Source organism: Rousettus aegyptiacus, unplaced genomic scaffold, assembly GCF_014176215.1.
Source record: "Rousettus aegyptiacus isolate mRouAeg1 unplaced genomic scaffold, mRouAeg1.p scaffold_m13_p_4, whole genome shotgun sequence".
Taxonomy (NCBI): Eukaryota; Metazoa; Chordata; class Mammalia; order Chiroptera; family Pteropodidae; genus Rousettus; species Rousettus aegyptiacus.
Window position 1 is genome coordinate 121059851 of NW_023416307.1, and position 23593 is coordinate 121083443.

The 23593-nt window shown below is 41.6% G+C and overlaps 2 protein-coding genes across 7 annotated transcripts in view; both read left to right on the forward strand.

The window, feature by feature from the left end:
• The window catches only part of HRH1 (histamine receptor H1), a 62824-nt gene extending 52376 nt beyond the window's left edge, over positions 1-10448 (forward strand). For all 4 annotated transcript variants that reach the window (XM_016125407.2, XM_016125402.2, XM_016125406.2 and 1 more), the window contains one exon: positions 7572-10448. In XM_016125407.2, coding sequence (XP_015980893.1) covers positions 7607-9070 — 1464 coding nt within the window. In that variant the 5' untranslated portion in view covers positions 7572-7606 and the 3' untranslated portion in view covers positions 9071-10448. The remainder of the gene's footprint in view (positions 1-7571) is intronic.
• Positions 10449-15363: 4915 nt separating this feature from the next.
• Positions 15364-23593, forward strand: part of ATG7 (autophagy related 7) — a 218895-nt gene continuing 210665 nt past the window's right edge. The window contains exon 1 of one of the 3 annotated variants that reach the window (XM_016125396.2): positions 15364-15450. The gene's annotated coding sequence lies outside the window, so the exon portion shown is untranslated. The other 2 variants (XM_036218756.1, XM_016125397.2) reach the window with 2 other exon arrangements.

The following is a 23593-nucleotide window of genomic DNA, read 5'->3' on the forward strand; positions in this document are numbered from 1 at the left end:
CTTCAGCTTCCTTTTCCTGTGCCTAATTTAAAAAATCTCAGCCTGTCACACCAGGGGAGGGAAATAGGAAGAGCAGATAAACAATCAAACAAGACCAACCTCCCAAATGCTTAAGCCAAATTGTAAAATGAGAGATATTCATGGAGGTACAGGAGAAAAGGGTTGATGCAGCTAAGCTATTTCCATACTTTTTATGGACCAATAATCTTTCATTGCATGAGTATACCATATTTTCATTATGCACTCACCAACAGATGAACGTTTGGGTTGTTTTTACCCAGTTAGGCCACTGCCTGAACACAAAGTCATATAATGCTTGTGTCTTACCCAGAGCCTAACTTTTAACCCAGCATTGCCCTAGATTCTAAGTCCAGTTCCTGTAGCACTGGACTCATAATGGGATTTTGCTTTTTGCAGTCTGCTCTCTGTACCACAGCCAGTGGCATTAATACGCCTGGGTGTTTTATGGAAATTATGCTCTGACTGGACTCAATAAGAATATGCAGTATTTGGGGTACCCTCATGCATGATGCCTTTTTCTCTGAATTAGAGCAAAGAAATGAGTGTTCGACTTACTTGACCAGAATAACCAACAAATGCAAATGTGGCAGAGGGTGGAGCAGTTTGGAATGGGGAGTGGTGGGTGAAGAGGCAGTTTAGAATGTCTCAAGAAAGGAATCTCAAATTCACTTTTTACTGAAGAAAATAAAAGATATGCTAAGAATGTGAAAGGCATTTTTTTTTTAAGATTTTTTTTCCAGGGAAATATATTTTATTTTATTTTATTTTATTTTAACAAATGGGTGCAGTTAGTTCTTATTTTCCCTATTATAAAACTAAGATATCATTGTTGAAATCTTGGGAAATACCAAAACTAATAAACATTGTTCACTCCTCAGAGGAAAACAGTGTTAACCTAACAAGGATTGACCCTGGCTCTAAGCCCGTTAGTTAATAGAATTGACATCATCCCGTACAAACAACGTCTGTTGTAAATTTGATTTCATTATGAACATTTTCTGTATCATTACTGGTGCTCCATAAATGTGATTATCAAAGACTGTATGATATACTGTTCTGTAGCTATCCCATAATATATTTAGTTACCAAATTTCAGATTATTTCCTTTTATTTGCTAACATATATAATGTTGCCATGAACATCTTTGTGTATAAATCCTTATTCATATTTTGGATTACCATGAAGGAATTTCTAACAATAAAATTTCCAGCAAAAAGTGGGAAAGTTAGCTGAAAGAAAACAATATTTATCAATAGGATGAATCTTATATCAAATTTTTGTTGGTTTAAACATCTTTGTGAAATATATGCCCATACATTCTGCATTTAGGTCTTTCTCCTGTGTCCTCTCCTACTCTTTATTTGAGTCTCATATCTTCAGAACTCACATAGGAGACCTCTCTTGAGTATCTATCATGTGCCAACCTGGCACCAGCAAAGAAGAATGGCAGTGAGTAACAAGGTGTGGTCCCTGCTATCACGAAGGGGGTGTCCCCTTAATGGTCATGAGTGTTGCACTTCAGAAACAGAAATAGCAGACACACTCTGTGCTCTAAGGTTGCTCCTACAGAGTAGAGGAGAGTCAGCTAAAGAAAGAATGGTAAGATAGGTGATATAAAAGGGAGTGTTAGAAGTGCATGGGAAGAGGAGCAACTAAGAGCTTCAAGGCAAAAGAGTGCTCCGGGCAGGAGAAACAGCACAGGTAAATGCACAGAGGTGTAAAAGAGCTTCCTTACACCTTGGCCCCAACATGTCTTTCCAGATTCATCATTCTGTGCTCCAGTCAATTATGATTCCCTCCCAATCCCTCAAACTTAGCTCTGTACTTTCATTCTTTCTTTTACTCATCCTTGAATTCCTCTTCCTTCCTCCTGGTGAATTTCTACTCATCCTTCAAAGCCCAGCTCACACATCCCCTCTTCTCTGATGTTCTTGATTTGATATCCACACTCAATCTTGAGAGAGGCAGTTCCTTCCGTCTCTGACCTGCCACCTGCTTTGATTTTATCTCAGTCATCATACTTCTCCCAGTTGAATTCTAGAACTTTTAATTTAATTTTTTGATGCTGTTCATCCGTTGTCTTTGCTCTCATCAGGGGCAGTGTAGCAGTTAGGATTTCCTTTGGCTGTATGTGACAGAAAATCAAAGCTAACCCAGAAGTGGAGAGTCCTGGCTGATAGGGCAGTTCCATGATCATCAGAAACCTCAACTTTTTCCAAATTTCTACTTTACCTTCCTCATTTTGTGGTTCTTCCTCATGGTCCCAGTATGGCTGCTTAAACTCTATTCATCCCGTCAGCATCCTAGCCAGGTGGAAGAATGAAGGGCCAAGGAAAAGAACATGTCCTCCCTTTAGGGCTTCCTTCAGAAAGTTGCAAATTACATTTTCATTTCCATTTCTTTGGAGCTTAGTCACATGGTCATACTCAGCTACAAATGAGACTGAGAAATGCAGTCTCTATTCCAGGCAGCCATGTACTCAGCTAAAAGCAGAAGTCTATTCCTAAATAAAAGAGAGTTGATATTGAAAGACTATTAGCAGTTTCTGCCACAGTGAAAAACAGAGAGGTCAAGGATGATTCCGCTGAGCCAACTGGGCTGGCTGTGAGAGCCTCGTGTCACTCACCAAGAAATGGAAGAAAACATGATAACCACTATTAATTGAGCACTTCCCGCATGTCAGGCATGGTACTAGGTACTTTATCCCCATTTTAGAGGGGAGGAAAACTGAGTTTTGGTAGAGTGAAATATCTTGCCCAGCAGAAAGAGGATTAGAGCAAAGGTTTACTGGTTTACAAAGCACTTGGTTTCTTAACTGCTGCCCTACTCCACCCTTCAAATGAGCTCCAAGCCTTCTGTGGACCAGTACTGCTGAAATGGGAGGCAAAGTGGAGGGAGTGAGGCCACTGGAAGCATCTCTCCAAACCATCTGCCTCCCCTTCATGCCTATCAGCAGTGATCCATGCCCTTTGGTCTCTTTTACCTAAAACCAACACCTGCGAAGTTTTACTTAGGTAAATAAGTTATCATTGAGAAACAAGGCATATTTCTAACTTGTAATCAGATCAAGGCCAGCTCTTCATATACCTCCCTGGATAGGGAGCTTATTCTCTCTCCAGGCAATTCATTGCATTGTTAGAAAACATCTTTTAGAAAGCCCTCCCTTGCCTTGAGTCAAAAGCTATATTCTTTGGCAGTTCAGGGTACATATTCCTCAGTTGGATCAGTAGTTCTCAACTAAGGATCATTTTGCTCTTCCAATGGATATCTGGCAAGATCTAGAGATATTTTTGGTCGTCGTGACTGAAAGTTGGGGAGAGACGCTACTGGCTTCTAGTGAGTAAAAGTCAGGGATGCTGCTAAACATCCAACCAGTGCACATGACAGCCCTTCACAGCAAAGAATTATTCAGCTCAAAATGTCCATAGAATGAAGGCTGAGAAATGAGTTAGATAGACCTAGGTTCAAATCTTCGTTCCACCAACTGATTCCTAGCTGTGTGACCTTGAGTCAGTTGCTTCCCCACTCTGAGCTTGAGCTGACCATTTCCTCCTCTGTACTCTAGGGCTCATCAGAAGACTTCCTGATGGGCTTGTGATGGGCATTTAATAACTAATATATAAAAAGCCCAGGGCTTGGCTCCTTATTGCCAAAGCTGCCCCAGTCAGCGTTCCCAGGAATTGGAGGGAACACTATCTTTGTTCATCCACTAGCACATGCACCTGATTGGATTAGGCTGTTTGTCATCACTTTAGTAATAATCCCACTGTAGCCTGTGGTTTTGGAATGGAGCCATTGGCTTGCTTGTACACAGGAGCCTCTAAGAGAAGAAAAAGTGTCCATTTCTGCTTGTCACCAAGTCAGGGGGTTGGCAGAGCTTTCCCCATCCGTTGTCTCAACTGATCCTCCCAACAGTGTGGAGGAGTGGGGGGGGGGGGTGTTCAATGTTAGCCCTACTTTACTGACGAGGAAACTGGGAGATTGGAGACCTGTTTACTCATGCTTCACACAGCCTGCCAAGTGGCAGAGCCCAGGTGAGATGGTGAGAGCTCGCTCCTTCCATCACCCACTTCTCTAGGGACGCAGTGCTATAAAGATCCTACAGGTTTCCTTCCACCTTTCTTCTCAAAATGCCCTGTATGAAGAGCCTACTCTAGTTTTGGTTCTCTCTCCCCCAGTTCTCTCACAGCAGCATCTTTATAGGCTCACCCTTGACCCCAGAGAGGGTACTTCAGAACTTGACAGGGTCTGGACAGCCTGTGAGGAGGATGGCCTCCCATGTGGCATGAGGTGAAATGAGGATCTGTGTTCCCGCATAACTCCCATTCTCTGCCGGAGTGCCAGACGTCTCTTTGGCATTTATAGAGAGAAAACCATTCAGGGATCTGTTTTTCAAAATTCAGATCCCCGGAGGAGGGGGAAAGTGCCTTGTATGAGTTATCTTCCTGAGTAATGCCTGTTTAGAGTTTGGGTGAGAGGATGAGATACCAGGAATGACATAATGGGCCTGTGACCCGGACAGCACACAGGCCCTGAGCTCAGGATCCCTCAGCTTGGTTTAATGTTTTGCTATCACTGTCTTGAAATTCTTAATACTACTTGAACTTTCCATTTTGCATTGGGCCCTGCAAATAACTCAGCCAGTCCCGAGTGGGACATGAAGACGATGCCGATGTGGCCACTCCTGCTGTCTTCCCAGCCGCCCAGCTTAGTGCCAGGGTCACATGTTCCCTCAGGCTTCCTCCTCCTCCCAATACCCTCCTCAGCCTTCCTCTGGCGAGGCATCCTCCAAATGCCATTTGTATGCAGCATGGGTGCTACAGTTGCCTTTTCAGGAATCCTCCTTTTGAATTCTATGGTTTAGGAGGACAAATGTGTACTTTCTTGCTCCCAAAACAGATCACTGAGCTGAAAGGAACCCTTCACCAGTAAATATCTGTTGAATAAACAAGTTCTGAGCTGAGATATTTCAGACTATCCTGCCCCTTACTTACTTATCCATTCACTTAACAAACATTTATTGATCTTTTGCTTTTATGTTTTTACAAAATAACATGTCCATGAAGGAAAAAATGCGATACAGAGTCGAGCTTACAGTGATAGGTGAAGAAGATAAGCTTATGCTGTTTTAATTTTCTACATTTTATTATGAAAATTATCAATGAAATAGAAATGTTGGAAGCATTATACAGTGAATACCCAGATACCCACTCTCCAGGTTATAAATTAACATTTTGCTTTTTTTGCTTAACATGTATCTGTTCATTTATCTATTCTTCTAACCAGTCATCCATCCAACTTATTTTCTGATTCATTTTAAAATAAGTTGCAGACATCAGTAGATTTCATTCCAAACCAAACACTTAATATGTGACGCTAATTTTTAGTTCAATGATCTCAATTCGATCATAACATCTTTTCTTTTTTAATCAAAAAGGAAAATATATAGATTTTTATATAAAAATAAATCCTTTACTATCAAATGTAATCATGCAATTATAAATAGTATATGCACAATGAAAAAAAATTATGGAGTTCCCCTCTATGTGCAATGAGCCAAAGAGAAAAATAAGAAAAAAGGACACGAGAGAGAAATTTCCTCAAGGCAACGAGGAAAAGAGAGAAATGAGTCACTTCTGTAGGAGGGGGAGGTCAGAGCTGCCTTGAGAATGCCAAGTTATGGCAGTGTTTTAGGCAACAGCTTCCTGCTTCCTTCCTATGAAAACAGTAAAAAATAAAATCCCTGAGATGATTTGCCTTAGCGTCTTTTCTCCTTCCTGAGGTGGCTGTAGACAATTCCAAGGGGCATCGGCTTCAGTCAGAGCTGAAGGTGAAACTGCAGGGTACTGATTGGGTATCAGATGTAAGAGCGGAGAAAGATACAGCTGAAGCTGTAGATTTGGGGGTTGTCCTCACAGTGGTGATGGCTGAGGTGGACAAGGGTGAGTGGATAAGGTCTCTGAAAGTAACAGCATAGAGTGACAGGAGCAGAAGGCAAGACTGGGTCACAAGAGGAGAAGGTGATGCTGTCGAAGAAGTCAGAGGAGGCACATTCAGAAAAGTCAGAGGGTTACTCTGACTACTGGCCATTCAGAGTTGAAGGAGAACATGGAAAAATACCTAAATCAAAACTTCTAAAAGGAGACCTGGAAATGCCTTTAGAGATCACCTACTCCACCTTTCACATTTGGCCCATGAGAAAACACAGGCTGACAGATCACTCATAAATTTAGTGGCAGAGCTGGGGCAGAATCAGTGCCACCCAAGTGGTGATTTTCCAACAAAGTAACTCAAATGGTTCTCTCCACAAGGACCAAACACCCTGTGGTCTTGATTTTTATCTTTAAAAAAAAACGAAACATGAATTTGGCATTTTACTCAGGAATGCATCTGGCTTTGCCTTAATGTAAAACTAGTTTGTTTCTGCTAAATTATTGAGAGAGATTTATACTCTCTGTTAGTATTTCTTAGTTTTCTTTATACTCATACTAGTTTTTGATAAATATTAAAATCTAACAACTTCTTCTGGAAGTTTTAATACCTACTTCTACTTCCCACCCCAACTAAGAATCACAAATAACAAGATACAATCTGTTTTCTGTATAGCCTCACTAGCAAAGAAGGCTGCATAGTTTATGTGATGAAAAAAATTCTTTTTCGAATATAGAGTAAAATGATAAATAACAAACATGCTTTCTCAAATAACATAACCTACTTTTCATTTGAGAACCATTCATCTAAGGAGATGGCCTTGATTTATTTCATACTTTGTACACTCTTGTAAATCCCCCCATCTCAGTTAGGGGTGCTTTTAGCTGCAAGTAAAAACTTCCACAATGGTGATGTAAGAAATAAAATATTTAATTATTTCCCATAATAACTAGTCTGGAGGAAGAAGATTCTAGGTTCTGTTTAGCAACTCAGTGATAACAGAACTCTGGGTTGGCATCTCGGCGGTTATCTGGGCATTTCTCTGATGGCCCCAAGATGACATCCATAGCTCCAAGCATCACTTCCCGTCAGGGAGAAAGTGGCAAGTAGGTACAATGCTTATCCTTGTTTTGCTCATTTGGCAGGGAGGAAGCACTTTCTAGAACCCCACCTCTGCCATGAGACTTTCCCATCTACTACCTTGGCCACGGTTGTGTCTCATGCCCACTCCTAGACCAGTCATTGGCAAAAAAACAACTAGAGTGCCATATTGCACTTAACCAATCATGATGCAGCCCACCTTCCCAAAACACACACAACATTGGACTTATACAAACTTCACCTTGTTTTTGCCCAACTTCCTCACTACAATGCAAATTCCTTGAGGGCAGAGATTTTTGTTTTGTTCACCATATTTCCAACACCCACAACAATGCCAAGAATTCAATAAATAGTCATTAAGTGAAGGAAGGAATTAATGACTAAGGAAGAAGGAGATATAGACTGTAGCCAGCATTGTCTACTATCCCCAACAGCATACAACCCTAGTTTGATCAATGTGATGGTACTGACTATTGATCACCAAGACTCTAACCTTAATCCTATGTCTTTCCTCCCAGGGAGTGAGCCATAACTGGAGGCTGCTCTTATCCCAATGACTCATCCCAATTCCTCCAGTGTCTTAGAAGACAATATGTGTGAAGGAAACAAGACCACCATAGCCAGCCCCCAACTGATGCCTTTGGTGGTGGTCCTGAGCACCATCTCCTTGGTCACAGTAGGGCTCAACCTGCTGGTCCTGTGTGCTGTGCGGAAAGAGCGGAAGCTACATACTGTGGGGAACCTGTACATCATCAGCCTCTCTGTGGCAGACCTGATTGTGGGAGCTGTCGTCATGCCCATGAACATCCTCTACCTCCGCACGTCCAAATGGCACCTGGGCTTGCCTCTCTGCCTCTTTTGGCTTTCCATGGACTATGTGGCCAGCACAGCATCTATTTTCAGTGTCTTCATCTTGTGCATTGATCGCTATCGCTCTGTCCAGCATCCCCTCAGATACCTGAAGTATCGCACCAAGACCCGAGCATCGGCTACTATCTTGGGGGCCTGGTTTCTCTCCTTCTTGTGGGTTATTCCCATTCTGGGCTGGCATCACTTCATGCCGCAGGCCTCAGGGCACCGGAAGGACAAGTGTGAGACAGACTTCTATGATGTCACCTGGTTCAAGATCATGACTGCCATCATCAACTTCTACCTGCCCACCTTGCTCATGCTTTGGTTCTATGCCAAGATCTACAAGGCTGTACGGCAGCACTGTCAGCACCGGGAATTCATCAATGGATCCCTCCCATCTTGCTCTGAAGTTAAGCTGAAGCCAGAGAACCCCAAGGCAGGGGGCAAGAAACCAGGGAAGGAGTCTCCCTGGGAGGGTCTGAAAAGGAAACCGAAAGATGCTGGTGGTGGACATATCTTGAAGCCACCATCGCAAGACTCCAAGGAGGTGAACTCCCCAGGTGTCTGCAGCCAAGAAGAGGACAAAGAAATGGACAAAATCCACTGTTTCCCACTTAACATTGTACAGACACAAACTGAGGCAGAGGAGAGTAGTAGGGGCTACATAGCCATTAACCAGAGCCAGAGTCAGCCTGAGACAGATGAGGAGGGCCTGAACGTGCATGGAACTAGCGAGTTGTTAGAAGATCAGATCCTAGGTGATAGCCAGTCCTTCTCTCCGACAGACTCAGATTACCCCACAGAGCCAGCATCAGAGAAAGGCAAACCAAGAAGTGGCTCTAGCATAGGCCTGGATTACATCAAGTTCACTTGGAAGAGGCTCCGCTCGCATTCGAGACAGTATGTGTCTGGGTTGCATATGAACCGAGAACGGAAGGCTGCCAAACAATTAGGTTTCATCATGGCAGCCTTCATCCTTTGCTGGATTCCTTACTTCATCTTCTTCATGGTCATTGCCTTCTGTAAGAGCTGTTGCAATGAACGTGTGCACATGTTCACCATCTGGCTGGGCTACATCAACTCCACACTGAACCCCCTCATCTACCCTTTGTGTAATGAGAACTTCAAGAAGACATTCAAGAAAATTCTGCACATTCGCTCCTAAGGGAGGCTACAGGGAGGTACAACAAAATGATGCTTAGGATGTCGCTGAAGGTATTGGAAGGTGAAGGCCTGTGAGTTGCCAGGTACCTGGACTTTCTGAAGTCAAAAGAAGAGTCTTAGGGGCTGGGTCATTTGGAAAGTTAAAAGAAAAGCAGATGGTGGTGGTCAGCAGAGATTGTACTCTGAGTAGAGAACAGACTATTTCCAAGAGAATCAAATCTGGATGAGCGCTCCTGCCCCTCAGAAAACGTGGGAGCCTCAGACTGTCATTGTAATTTGAGCTTCCAGCCTGAATTAACTGGTGATTAAAGGGACACATGGGTAGGATTCTACTGGAGAATTAGAACTCTTGAGCCTTAGTGGAATGGAGCAATACAACTGTGCAGAGACCTTACACATGCAGATAGATGCTGTCCCTTTCCAAGGGTCACCTTGAGAGACAACAGCTATTCCACTGTGACTGCCACTTCTCAGAACACCTCTCTTCTGAGCCTCTTTTACAGCTTTCTCCAGAACTGATGTCTGAACCACCTTGGAAATTCTGCCTTATTATTTCTTACTCATGCATGTCTCAGAGTTGATAGGAAATTATGCAGCTTGCACGCCTATCATTTTCAACCCCAAATTCCTTTTAGCTATTAAAAAATGATGATAAAAGCTGACCTCAAAAGAAAGAGAACGGGAATTTTTTAATGGTTTTACATTAAAAACAAAAATAAAGGATGAGGAGAAGAAAGTCATATTTCTCAAGTGCTGTGCCAAGATTATCTCATTTAAGTCTCATGACACTCCACCACAGGAGGGTAATAGTACTAGAGAAACAAATTGGGGTGTAGCAAGGTGAAATAAGGTGCCCAAGATCACATAGCTAGTTATGTAAGAGAGCTAGAATGAAAATCCTGTAGCATTCCAGCTCACTGTAACACATTTTCTCCAAAAGGCAAAAACTTGTCCTATTAAGTACACACACATACGCACATAAACACACAGACACACAATTCCCGAGAGTGGTAGCAATTCTCAAAAGCATATGTTGAGAGCAGCAACAGCTGACACAGAACATGTCTGCAGCCACGGAAGGTGATACTTTGAAGGGACAGTGTGCTATTTATCTGTCAGTTCCTCTGTTTGTCCAAAAATAGTCTTTTTTCTATAGTCACATCTCTTAAGTAAAAACTAGCAAAGGCATAGGAACATACAGTTTTACTTGGTGTTTACTGCAAACTGGTTGTGATTTATGTTTTAAAACTTGATGATAAACTAATATATGTAGCAAATGGATTACATGTATAAACTGGTATTTTGTGTTGTGTGTTGCTGTCTGCATGATCTGTTAAAATGAGAGATTTTTTACCTACCTAAAATATGATATTTGAAACTATGCTGTTACAAGTTTGATTATTTAATTCTAAGATTCTGAGTCTCTTGGACTGAGAAGATGTATTGAAATGTATTGTCAAATGTTATAAGATTTGATATAGGGTTTGTTTGGTTTCTGATCACATTTGTAAATGTCTTTAGAAAAGGACTTACTTTTTATAACTAGCTTCACTCTCACTCTGCTTTGCATTCCCCCAAAATTCTTCTTGCTTGGAACTGTGGGAGCTAAGGAGACTTTTGTCCTGGTTTTAGAAGGTGCAGTTCGTCTGTTTCCAGATCAGAAACCATTTCCCAGAAGGCTTGTGAAAGCTTTGCTCCCTGGGATCCCTCAGGACGAAGGAACACCTAAAAAGACCACTCTACAAAGACAAATGGCTAAGTTCCCATTATTTATGTTGATGAACATTTACGGCAACTAGTGAAAAGAAGTGGTTATATGCTCTGACTCTAGGTCAAAAAGACCTGGATTTGAATCTGACAGGAACAAGAAATGATCGATATAAATTGTCAAAGCATAACGAAAAAGGCCCAGGCATTATTGTATATAGTGTTTATGGTACTTACAGCATGTCTGGTACACAGTGGGACTCATATGTAGATTTCAAACATGCTGAGCATATACCATGTGCCATGCTTCATCTTTACCACCATTATAATTTAACCTTTACAGCATTCTCATGAGGGAGAATTAAGCAAACCGAAGCACAGAGAGGTTAAGGACCAAATCTAAGATCTGATTCTGGAATGTGCTTCCTTTCTGCAGTATCAATCTTCTCTTCCTACGCCTGCCTGAATGATCGAATTAATTGGTTAATTTATGAAAGGCGATGGACTATGGTGCAGAGATAACTCAGCCCAGTCCATTCAGCAAAGAATCAGTGGCTGATGGCTTGCACAAAATCCAGTTGAAACCAGGTTTTCTTCCCTAAATATTAAAATAAATACCTTCTAGGAGAAAGGCATCATAGAGACGTTGATTGTAGATAAGAATTTACAGACTCAGAAGCTCCTTTGGGTTTCTTTTTATGGGCTTAAAGCTCATCATCTTAAAGCCAGTTCCTCAAATGACCAATCTGCCAAATTTGCCAAATAGCTTCTTTTAACTATTTACAAGGTTTACAACAATGCATATTGGATGAGGCTTTTAAAAACAGTTTTCTACAATTGTTGTGAAGTTATAGTAATCAATTCTCATTTTTCTTCATAGCCACATATTGAGGAAGGTTCAGTATGCTTTGTCCTCAGCTTGCTATTACTTCAGGGAGAAACTGAGTTGCAGAGAGAGAAGAAATAGAGGTGAGGAGACTGAGAGCGAGAGAAAGGAAAAATAAAGGGTAGAATTAAGGGGAATATAGGGGAGGCCGGGGAGACAGAGGGTCAGAGAGAACAGACCTAAGGGGAAGAGATGGGGGTCCCCAAGAGACAGAAGAGGGAGAGGAGGGTAGATAGATGTGCAGAGAGGGACAGAGACAGGGAGAGATTAAGGAGCAGTGGAGGAGATTAAGAGGCAGAGAGATGGAGATGTTTAGGGAAAGGCAAAGGGAGAAACTGAGGAATGGGAAGGGAGACAGAAAAGGAAAAGTAGAGTGGCATAATAATACACTCAAGAAAAATCTATATTCAATGACATTCTTCATTAACTTATTCATGTTGAATTTATTCAAGGGAAAAATAAACCATCCTTGGCTTTCAATAAATAGAAAATTCCTTCAAATGCTTCTCAGAAGACAACATGAAAACCAGTCAACTACCACATCACATAAATTTTTAAAAGCGTGTGAAGCCACTCCATCCAATAAAAATTGCTATAAACCTTAGAAGTTGTTAATGTTAGCAAAGTGTTCATTCAGAAAATCCACACGTCTGCAGATTGAATATTTGATGAATTAGTCATTCGGCTACTTGCCTTGCAGAATATTGCCCATCTCTCTTTTGAAGATGGGCCTTCCAGGAGGCAGATTTAATAGTCTTAACACAGGGCAAAAGGATTCTGGGGCTCTCCTGGCTGCAGCACACTCTGAATGCTGTAAAGAGACAATGCTGTTAAAACTAACTTGCTAATATGTCACACTACAATTTCTTGGACTTTCGAAGCCTAGGTTGTGTGGCATATGATGCCCATTATTGGGAGTGTGTGCTCTCCTCAACTGAGCTGCAAGACAAGTGATGAAGGTGGATGGACCCGAATCACTGTATCTTGAATAGTCTTATTGCTCTTTTGTGTCTGAGAATATTTTCTGACTTTTTATGGCTCTTGGTCATGCTTTGTTCTTGATACTCCACCACCTTGGTGCCCCAAAGGTCTGTCTCCCCATCCTGGATAGTAGGGCAGATCTGAGCCTCATCCTAACTCCTGCTAACAACAAGGCTGCAATTTGTGATCTGAGTGACCATCTATTTTGGATACCCAGATCTTATCTGTTATTTTAACAAAATCTTTTTGAATACTCTTTATATCTTGGCTAGTCCTTGGGCCAGACATTAGGAGACAATGGAAAACAAGGCAGACATGGTTTCAACCCTATGGAGCTACTTCAAGCCTGTAAGTGAATGAAGCCAGTTTTATGAATGGCTACTGGGGTGTTTTGTGGAATCCGGTAACATTTTGGATGACCTTGCCTTAAGCTAAGTCCACCATAGGAGCCTCAGCAGTCACAATTCAAGGAAGGTCCCTCTAGAATACTGCCATTGACCTTTGTGACTTATTCCTGTTCCTATACTCTATGAGCATCAGTTAAAATGTCCAAAGCTCAAGGTAAAGAATTGTCCTGTGTCCATCTCATCTTCAATCAACTCTGAAGGGAGGTGGCCCCGTGGGGAAGGGGTTTGGGGAAGGGGTTGGAGGGCAAGATGGCACATGTAGTACAAATATGGCTGGAGGGCAAGCAGTTCCCAGAGAAGTAGAAAACATTTTGAGCTGGGCAGAAACTCCGAAAAGTGTTAATTACAAGGATCTTGAAGTCCAGGAGGGGTAACGAGCTTATAAAGAACTAATTTCATATATGTTAGCCTCATATATGCTAAACAGAGTGAAGCCTAGAGGTGGTTTCAGGTATGCCTTCATATAGGTGACATCTCTACTGGTTTTTTAAAAACCGAATTTATTACATTTAATTCATACAGTAAAATGTACCCATTTAAAATATAAAATTCAATGAGTTTTGACAAATATCCACCTGTCGTCCAATCTCAATCAAGATTGAACATTTCTATCACCCCAGAAAGTTCCTCATGCCCCTTTGCAGACCATGCCTCCCTTTATGCCCCAAGCAACCACCTATCTGACTTCTAACATTATAGACTAGTTTTGCTGATTCTAGAACTTTACATAAGTGGAATCATATAATATGTACTCTTTCCATCAATAGTTTGTCAAAGATTCATCAACATTTCAACTGATTTTTGAAGATGGAGAAAGGGTTAGCTAAGCAAAGGAAGAAAGGATATTGCAGATGCAAAGATAAATGAGCGGAGTGTGCTTAAAATGCCAGAATGAATTTGGTCTCAGTTTGAGGAGGCAGTGGCAGAGGAAGAGCCTGATAGTGGAAAGAGTTGACAATGTTGAATTTTACTTGAGCCCTGTGCTCTTGAAAAATGGCAATGATTAAATTCCTTGTCCCAAACGCACACTTTTGTGCTTTAGAAATGGTTTACTGCAAAGAAGTATCAATTCTCATATGACTTTATAAGACTCATGGATTTACCTGTTTATATGGTAAGGCCAGACACAATCCTGAAGTCTGTTCTTTGCTTTGTAAATTATTAGCTGAAGTTCTTGTCTCCACTGATCAAACAAAATGCCTGTTAATCAACTTTAGTTAAGTTTCTCTTATTCCCCAGGCTCTTTAATTTTGACGCTCACACATGCTGAGCCAGCATACAACCCCTCCTGAGAACAGGCTGGCCTCAAGGTAAAATATTTTTTGATTTACTACTATCCAATTAAGACACCCTTTTCTCCCACTTTCCCACACTCAGTTTCTTCTAGCCTTCCTCACTCTTCCCTTCAGAAGAAACTCTTTTTGTCTAACCCTTGAGACATTTGCAGATCTTTTGATCAGAATGGTCTCCCTGTTGCAGTATTCTCCCTCCCCTACTGCAATAGTCTCTCCCCACTTTCCTACACTATACAAGAATCTTTTCTAATAAGTATCTCCTTACTAAGTCAAATGGGCTTCGATTAGAATCCTGGCCCAAAAGTTCTTTGTCCTTCAGCAAGCCCCTTAATTTTTCCCAGCCGTCATTCTCTCATACATAAAATGGAGATAACACCTACTCTGCAGAATTTTTGTGACAATTAAAGATGTGAAACCCTGAAAACATGGTAGATAATATTCATCACTCTTGTTATTATGAGTCTATAGAGTTACATCAGAGTACTTTGTGAATGGCTTTATATATCAGGTTAAGTTTATTGTATTATCTTCAACACCTGTCCAATGCTGGCACATATATAGTATATGCTCAATAAATAATTTAGCTGAATAATTTTATCCCATTAGTTAGTAGGAGGGAGCTATGAGAATAATGGTTGGTTTAGAAAGAGCAAGTTTGTCACTGTCGACATTCATCAACCTTTACCTATTAACATTTTCACCTTCTGTCTCTCCACACTTACCTAATAGCCCCTCAGATACGTTTGATGTTGTCTCTCTTGAAAAATGGAAATGATGATCATTCCTGTCATCCTCTGAAATCAAGAGAATGTGGAGCACTTTTTTAAAAGCCTGAAGGGCATATGCACATTCCCGCACTTGATAAGGGAAAGTCTCTTTAGAACAGCGCTCAACAGGAGGCCTTGCCCACTTCCCGATGTCCCGCCTTCCCCACGACTTAAGTTCCTCCCACTCAGTCCGGTGCTAGGGGCTCATTTACAAGGCTGGCCCGCAGTTCCGTATGCGCATGCGCTCAACTAATCCCTAGCAGGCTGGGGCGGGTCCACGTTGCGTCATCGGGGCGCGCTCTGCGGACGACGTTGAGGTTGCCGGAAGTTGAGCTGCGGTAAGTCAGCCGCGCTGGTGAGGGAGTACTGGGGTCCTACGGGTTTGGTTTTGAAGGCCTGGAGGGAAGTGGCAAGCTCGGCGATGAGGGCGAGGGTCACAGAGGGTCTCAGGATCCATTCTTCAGGGAGTCACTCCAGCCACTTCGCCTCGGACTGTCTTCAGTTTAAGAAGCTTGTTCTAATTTTCTCAGTGTCTCCTGTCCTCTGGCAGGGAGTGCTTAGAATCTCCGGTGTTGGAACACGGGAGATAGGATGCCAGGGTACTCATCCTGTCTTTGCCAGGATTTGCTGTGTGACTCTAGCACGTCACTCCCCTTTTAGAGCCTCTCTTAATCTGTAAAATGGGAGTGATAATAACGCATTTGTGAAGCGAGGATGTTAAATCAAGTCAATTTTAAGGGCTTTTCTGAACCAAGGTTCTTGATTCCTCGGTTTGGTCCTAGGGTTACAAATGTTAACGCTTAATCAGTTAGGTAAGGTAAAAGTTGGTGTAAGAAAATTTCTGTCAGAAATAGTCAAACTTTTATTTTTACTGAATTGAGTTTTATGAGCACAATACTAACATTTGTGATATCTGAGAAATGAAACCAAAATTCCAGAGCGTGTGTGTGTGTTTGTGTGTGTGCGCGCGCAGTCTCTTAATTTTTAAACCCTGGCGACTAACACAGATTTTTAAACTAGCAACTAATTAAACAATTTGTTTAACTCGGTGCAGCTGAAATCAGGCGTATCCGCAGTTGCCAGTTTGGGATCCCTGGGTCATAGGCTCCCTTTCCCATTGAATACTTGAATTTCTTCTAGGACACCCCTGCCCGCTGGTTAGATTTCTTAAGTGGCAGAAAGCTCTTTACTTCTGATTACTGTTTCGTCTTCCCCTATCTCTCACTCTTAAAAAGTCATATGTTGAGCTGAAAGCGGTCCCAGTAATTTCAGCTCATTGCCCCTCCTTCAGGCTTTTAAAGATCTCACTTCAGTTTATTGCCCACACAACCTTGAGATCTGATAGTTTGTCTTCCTCTTTCCACCTTTTCTTCTCCAAGCTAAGCACATTTAATATATTTACCAATAGTAAACAACAATAGAGAATTTCGTTATGTGCCGGGAGTTATTGTAAACACTGGTGATGTAGCAGTAAAAATGAGGACTTAGGGTGCTCATAAGTCAAGCTAGGCATCAGAGAAGGCTTCTGTAAGGAGGCGAAAAAGAACCGTTTCATGGAGCCTACTTTTTGATCATAGTGGCAGCAGTTGTGATTGTCAATAATACAATACTTTTAATGGGTGGTAGGTATTTCAGATCCCAATAGATGCTACAAAAAAAAGAACAGTAATAGGATGGACAGTAAGGGGGTGGATGTGCATGTGTGTCTAGGGTGGGGAACAGAGGAAGACATTTTCAAAGTTAGCTGTTCAAGGTGGGTGGCTTCTCTGTGGAGGTGACATTTTAGCTAATAGTTGATACCCGATTGAAGAAAATGCCATATTTGTGAAGGCACATCTTGCCTAATTATTTCTATAATCCCCAACTCTGGCTCTACTCTTCTTAAACTGCTTAAAGGTTGTGTCTCACCTATAGCCCTTTACTTCTGGTACCTCTGCTGCCTTGAACATCTCCCCTTCCTTCTCCATTTTTTTTTTTTTTTTGACCAACTCCTCCCTGCCACTCATGTGACATGATTTTGAAATCCTTTAAGAAGTTGAGTGCAGGGCTCTCATTCAACCACAGGTCATTTTTCCTGTTGCAAGCCAGCCTCTTATAATAGAGAATAAGCATAAATATTTTTTGAGCTTTTGCTGTGTGCCTCGAACTGCTCTGCAAGCTGGAAATACCAAAATGAGTAAGATACACATCCTGTGCTCAAGGAACTAGTTTTAATTTTTTTTTAAGCCAGGGAGCTAGACGACAACACTGGTGTGAAGCTATTGTAGATGTTTGCTAGAGGAGGACTTAGGGTGCTCATAAGTCAAGCTAGGCATCAGAGAAGGCTTCTGTAAGGAAGTGTTGCTTTATCTAAGTTCTAAAGGATGAGCAAGTTTAGTCGGGAAGAGGAGGGGGAGATATGATAATTTTGCAGATATTGAGAGTGGTGTGAGCAAAGGGTTGTGGGCAACAACGGATTGCCTACCAGTTGGAGTTTAGAGTTGTAGGATAGGAAGTAACTGTGGAAAAGTAAGCAGGAGGCAGATCATGAAGGCTGTGGTGGACAGTAGCATGTTAAGAACACAGACTTTAGAATTTAAGATACTTGTGTGCCAATAGTGGCTTTGGCACGTGAACTAATTTTGTAAACTTGGGCGAGTCACTCTCTTTCTAAGCTTCAGTTTCCTCATCTATAAAAGAGGAAAATATGTGCCTACCTCCCAGGGTTGCTGTGAGAATTGAATGAGATTGCTGTGTGCTATCCACTTGGCACTAGTAGATGGTAAACAATAAACTAGAGCAGTTAATATTGGCATGCTAAGTTTTGACTTTATTTTGAAAGTGTGGTGGTGGAGAACGGGGCACTGAAGGATTTTAAACAGAGTGTACTCAGGCGGCATTGTGGTAGTTACACACTGGACAGGGCAGGACCAGCAGGATACCAATCATAGCACTGTTGCCATGTTTTAGGTGACAGAGGAGGGAGGCCTAGACCAAGGCAGTGGCAATGGGAGGGAATAGGATGGCTGGATTTGAGAAATAAGGGAAGTGGGATTTGCTGGACGGGTAACTGATTGGATGACCTTACACAGGAGAGGAGGGAGACAGGAATCAGGATATTGGGGGCTCAGGTCAGGGAATGAATCCTCTGTGTGGAAGTAAGTAATAATAAAGTTCTTTGATAAGTGGTCTCTGATTAATTATCCCTGACCTCTGAGATTTTATTTGGAAGTTGAAATGGTGTCTGTCCTCTAATTTTACATGTAAAAGTGAAGTTCATGAATGCCTTCCTCCTCTCCTCTTTCTCCCAATCCTCCCACCTTTCTCCAGGGTAAATGAGGCCAGATTGTGTATTCAAGGGAAAATAAATAGGTGCTGCTTTGTTAGAAGGTAAACAGTATGCATCTTCATGGTCTTGGCAAAGTGGGTACCAACCTGTTCACTCAGTCTCAGTCCAGCCTCAGGGTAATCACCTTTGGGTGATTTACCATCCTCTGACCTTGTTCCTGTTTGAAAGTCTCTCTAAATGTGCAGTGTAGAAAAGAAGTCCTCTTTCCTCTAGGGGTCTGACTATACAGAGCGGATTCTTTTCTTGAGGAAACCTAAAGCCCCTTTCTGCTTCATTACAAACACATGCTGTTGACACTTGTGCTATTGGCACTCGGCGCTGCTCAGTGCTTTCCATGTGTGCATGGGCAGCTTTCTTGGCCATCTCCTCCTTGTCTTTCATATTTTCATCCTTCTCCCACCTCCCAGCAATGTCTTCGACTCTCCCTAGTCATCAGACCTCGATGTTGCCAGAACTCCTGAACACTTTTCCTTCCTTATCTTTTTGAATTCTCAGCACATCTGATATTGCTGATATACCTTCATATATGAAAACCACTTCTGCTATGTACTGTCTGGCCATTTCCCCTTTGGTTTCCATTGTGGACTCTTCCTCCTTTTGTCCCTTAAATGCTTGTTTTCTCCAAGGTTCTGCCTTCTACTCTGCTCTTCTCATCCACAGTTTCAACTCACATTTGTGTCCTAGTGATCACTACTTTGTATCTTGAGCCTGGATTTCTCTTGGATGGCAACCCTCAAACTCAAGTTCAAAACTAAGCTCAGCATCTTCCCTCCAAACCTTTGATTCTTTCTTCATTCTTTAGTCCCACTCGTTCCCCTTCTTCCATTTAGTCATTCCAAACAGAACCCTGGGAGTCCTTTGGACTTTTTCCTGTCATACCATCCCTCCCTGTCTTCTTCCCAGCCCAGGCAGTTATCAGCTTCTACAGATTCTAATTCCTTGATGTCTCCTGACTTATCTTTTCCCTCCATTTCCTCTCGTACTGCCTTAATTCAGGCTCCTCTCACTTCCTCTCTATATTCCTGCACAGCCTTTGAACTGATTGCCCCGCCTCAGCAGTCTGGCCCTCACTGGTGCTGGGGTGCCTTTTCTAAAACTATAGACCATTAAAATAGAAATTCCCGCTGCTTCAGTCTATTTTAAATATCTCTCCTTACTCCTCACATAACACCTGATACAAACACTTACCCCACTGTACTGTATTGGATTTACCCACAAATTGTACTGTCACTCCAAGTTTGTCTAACCCTCAAAATTGTTAGATCCTTAAAGGTAAGGACCATAGCTTTTTTACCTTTGAATCCTGAAATACAGCATGGGGACTAGTACATATTATGAATATTTGTTGAAGGAATAACTAAATGGAAACTCTATTGCCTTCGGCACATGTCTTGTTGAATAGTCTACTTTTGAGTACTTCCTATGTCAGATGCATTCATTTTCTAATTGAATCCTTACAATAATTCTGTACAGTACATGGCGGCCTGTCTTACAGGGGATCAGAAAAGTTAATGTCTGGCCCAAGGTTGTGTAGTTAGAAGTAGCATAGGTTGGATTTGAACTTGGGTCTCTCTAGCTTATGAAGCTGTGCCCCCCATCTCTTACACTGTCCCCAGTGTATCAGACTGCATTATTGTCCAATTGTGGGGTTTTTTTTGGACTGAGGTTTATACTATATCTATGAAATTTTTAATTTTGTTAAAATAGGTCTGTCATTCCAGGTTGTAAGAATCTTTTTTATTCTGAATTTTTGTTATCCATCCCATTGCCTATTCCTTTCTGCTTCCTGTCATATGTAGAGTTGATAAGCAAACATATTGTTGGCAAGTCACTGATAAAATGTAATAAGAATACTTTGTCGAATAAATTTGTGTTTTCCTGCTGTAAATGTCTGACACAAGGTTCAGCACACATGAAATACTTAGTAAATATTAATGAATATTCATTAATGTAAATAAATAAAATAAAAGTAGTCCCCTCTTATCCCTGGGGGATATGTTCCTAGACCCCCAGTGGATGCCTGAAACTGGATAGTACCAAACCCTATATATGTGATGTTATTTCTTATACATACATACTTGCAATAAAGTTAATTTATAAATGAGGCACAGTAAGAGATTAACAAGAACTAATAATACAATAGAATAATTATAACAACATACTGTAATTTAAGTTACATGAATGTGGTCTCTCTGTCAAACTATTTTGTTATATGTACTATACTCACCCTTCTTCTGATGATGTGAGATGATAAAATGCCTACCTGGTGAGGTAAATGATGGCAGATTGGGATGTAAGGCTACTGTAAGGCTGCTGTTGACCCTCTGACTATACATCAGAAGGAGGATCATCTGCTTCAGGTAATCTTGGATCATTGAGCAATGCTGATGTTGATGGTCACGTGTCAAGAGCAGATGATGTCAATAGTCGACGATCCTTGATAATTAAAAGGATTTTTTTGAATAACAGCTGGGTAGTGTATACAGTGTGGACACGCTGGACAAAAGGATGATTCACGACCAGAGCAGGATGGAGCCGGACAGTGCAAGATTTTATTACACTACTCAGAACAATTTAAAACTTATGAATTATTTGGGAATTTTTCAATTAGTATTTTAGGCCTGTGATCGACAGGTAATTGAAACTACGGAAAGAATACAAGAAGGAGCTGGTTCTTTGAGAAGGTTAATAAAATTGACAAATCCCTCGCTAGACTCACTAAAGAAAAAAGAGAAAGGACGCAAATAAACAAAATCAGGGATGAGAGAGGGGACATTACAACTGACATGGCAGAAACTGCTAAGGAGGGACTACTGTAAAAAATTGTATAGGACTGAAGACTGAGCCAAAGACTTATCACAGTTAGCTCCTTTCTTAGTAACATTAGTTCATTCCTTAACCAACATTCTTTGAATAAGATTATTTTACCAGTTCTTAATCCCTGTAATTATGTTACTATTTAATTCCTTCATCTTTATCTTGTCTACTAGGATATCTAGGGCAGTCTCATCAGACACCTTGGTGCAGTCCAGATATCCCATGTCCTATGTCTGTGGTTCTTCAAGGAAAAAAATGCAGTTACTCTGTCATGACTTGTTTTTAAAGAAACCGTAATGGCTTCTTGTGATTACTTAGAACTGCTGTCTATAGTTTTACTGGTTGTACACTGCATCAGAGGGGGTTCTGTTTAGTCCACAGGCATCACGGGGATATTTTTGTAATGATAATTTTTTTGGCAGACAAGGGTAAAATGTCTTGAGCTAACCGAATCAATATATTACAACAATTTTCTAAGCAAAGGAAGTAAAATGTTTTGAAGGGCTACAGTTTTCTACTTGTACCATGTGGTCTAGAATGGCCCCTATGACACCTTTCCTAGGTACAAAATCGCTATTCAGTGGTCTACAGAATCTGTTCTGCTCTCATCTTTTGAAATCAGATATTTTGAAAATGTGAAATCAAGTGTTGGCTTGTACCAATTTTTCAACACCTCTACCATTTTCCAGAATTCCTTAAAGGTCAGTAGAAATGAAAATGAGAGAGACTCTGTTATTCAGAAGCAAGCCTTCATAATTCAACTAGTTTTTAGGAAACTCACAGATTTTAGTTGTTGGTTGACATAGTGCTTCCCAGTAATTCAGGTGAAGACTGGTGGCTGCCCCTTACGTACAAGATAGACCAATGTGACACTGTTGATTTGTGGAGGTACAAAAAAGACTCAAAAGTCGTCATGCTGTTCTCCATCATCCTTGTGTTCTCTTTATGCTCTTTTCCAGATTTTCTCAGCTTTCACTCTCATTTCCTCATAGGCTTGTTGCACCCCACAGTACGAGTATCCAGTGCATCCATTCTCAAAAACAGGCTGGATGAGAGCAGATTATATGTGAAGGTTAAGATTATTTAGCAGAAGGAAAAATAAAATGAAAGAAAAACAACTTCTGTGAGAATGCAGGTTACAGTTTGAAGACTATGTATGTGACTGCCGGTTTTTTGATTGACCTCTAAGCAAATGATGTTGATTCTGTAGGGGTAGAGGTGGCTCACATGGAGGTGATGGGACAACTTGTCCATAATAGCAGTTCTCCTGCCTGCTTATGTGACCAGCTGTTACTACCTAATAGCACAGTTACAAAAAAGCCATTTTGGGTGACTCGGTGTCTTGTGGAGACATCAGTTTGGCTCAGGGGCATCTTGACTCTAATGCAATTTTTAAAAGAAATTGAGGTTTCTGTACCCAGCTGGTTCCCCTGTAGGGGTCCTGAGTTTTCATCTTCCAGTAAAACCGAATCTTTCTTCTAAGCTTGGAATTCCCCTCAACCCTCCACCTCCTTTTGGAAGGAAAGGATTTTTAAATCTCCCTCTTTAGCAGCCTTGCAGATTATTTCAAAACCTCATGAAATTGCAGAAGCATCATTAGCTGACAGAAAGTGCATTGGTTTCATATGCCAAAGGGGCCGTCTCCTCATGCCTGGTCTCTCTACCTCCTTTTTACCCATCAGCAGCCAAGAACATATTCTGTTCGTCAGTGGGACTTGGTCATGTGGTTTAGTGCTTATTTTAATGACTGCCAGAGCTTGCAGCCCCACAGCTGGGAAAATGAGAACAGAAGCCTATTCATTCTATGTGCTCCATTTTGGCTCAGAGAAGGTACTTCAGGGCCAAATTGCAGTTATTCTGGCACTTCTGCTAAGTGAATGGCCCCACGTGGCCTCAGAGAAATTGAACACAAAGTGCTCCTAACCCTTTAGAACTTGTTCCTCTGGACTTCCCCTGATAACCTGTAGCAGGAGACCATCCATTTTATTTTAATTAAAGCTCTGCTGCGACTACAATGAAGGGAACTGAAACTTAAATGAGGTGTGTTTGAGGCAGAGAAAGTTCTCCTAATGAGCAAAGGGAAGGACAGCCACATTAGTCAGGCACTGTTGCGTGTGTGGGGATGGAAAGTGACAAGAAAAACTAAGAGCAGCTGCCATTTACTGACATCTGACTGAATGCCAGGCACTGTAACAGGCGCATCACACACTTTCACAGTTAACCCTCTCAACATCCTCCTGGGTTGGGTGTAATTATCCTTATTTTACAGACAAGGAAATTGGGGCACAGGAAATGAAGTTACCTGCCCAAGGCTACTTAGCTAATGAGAGATGGAG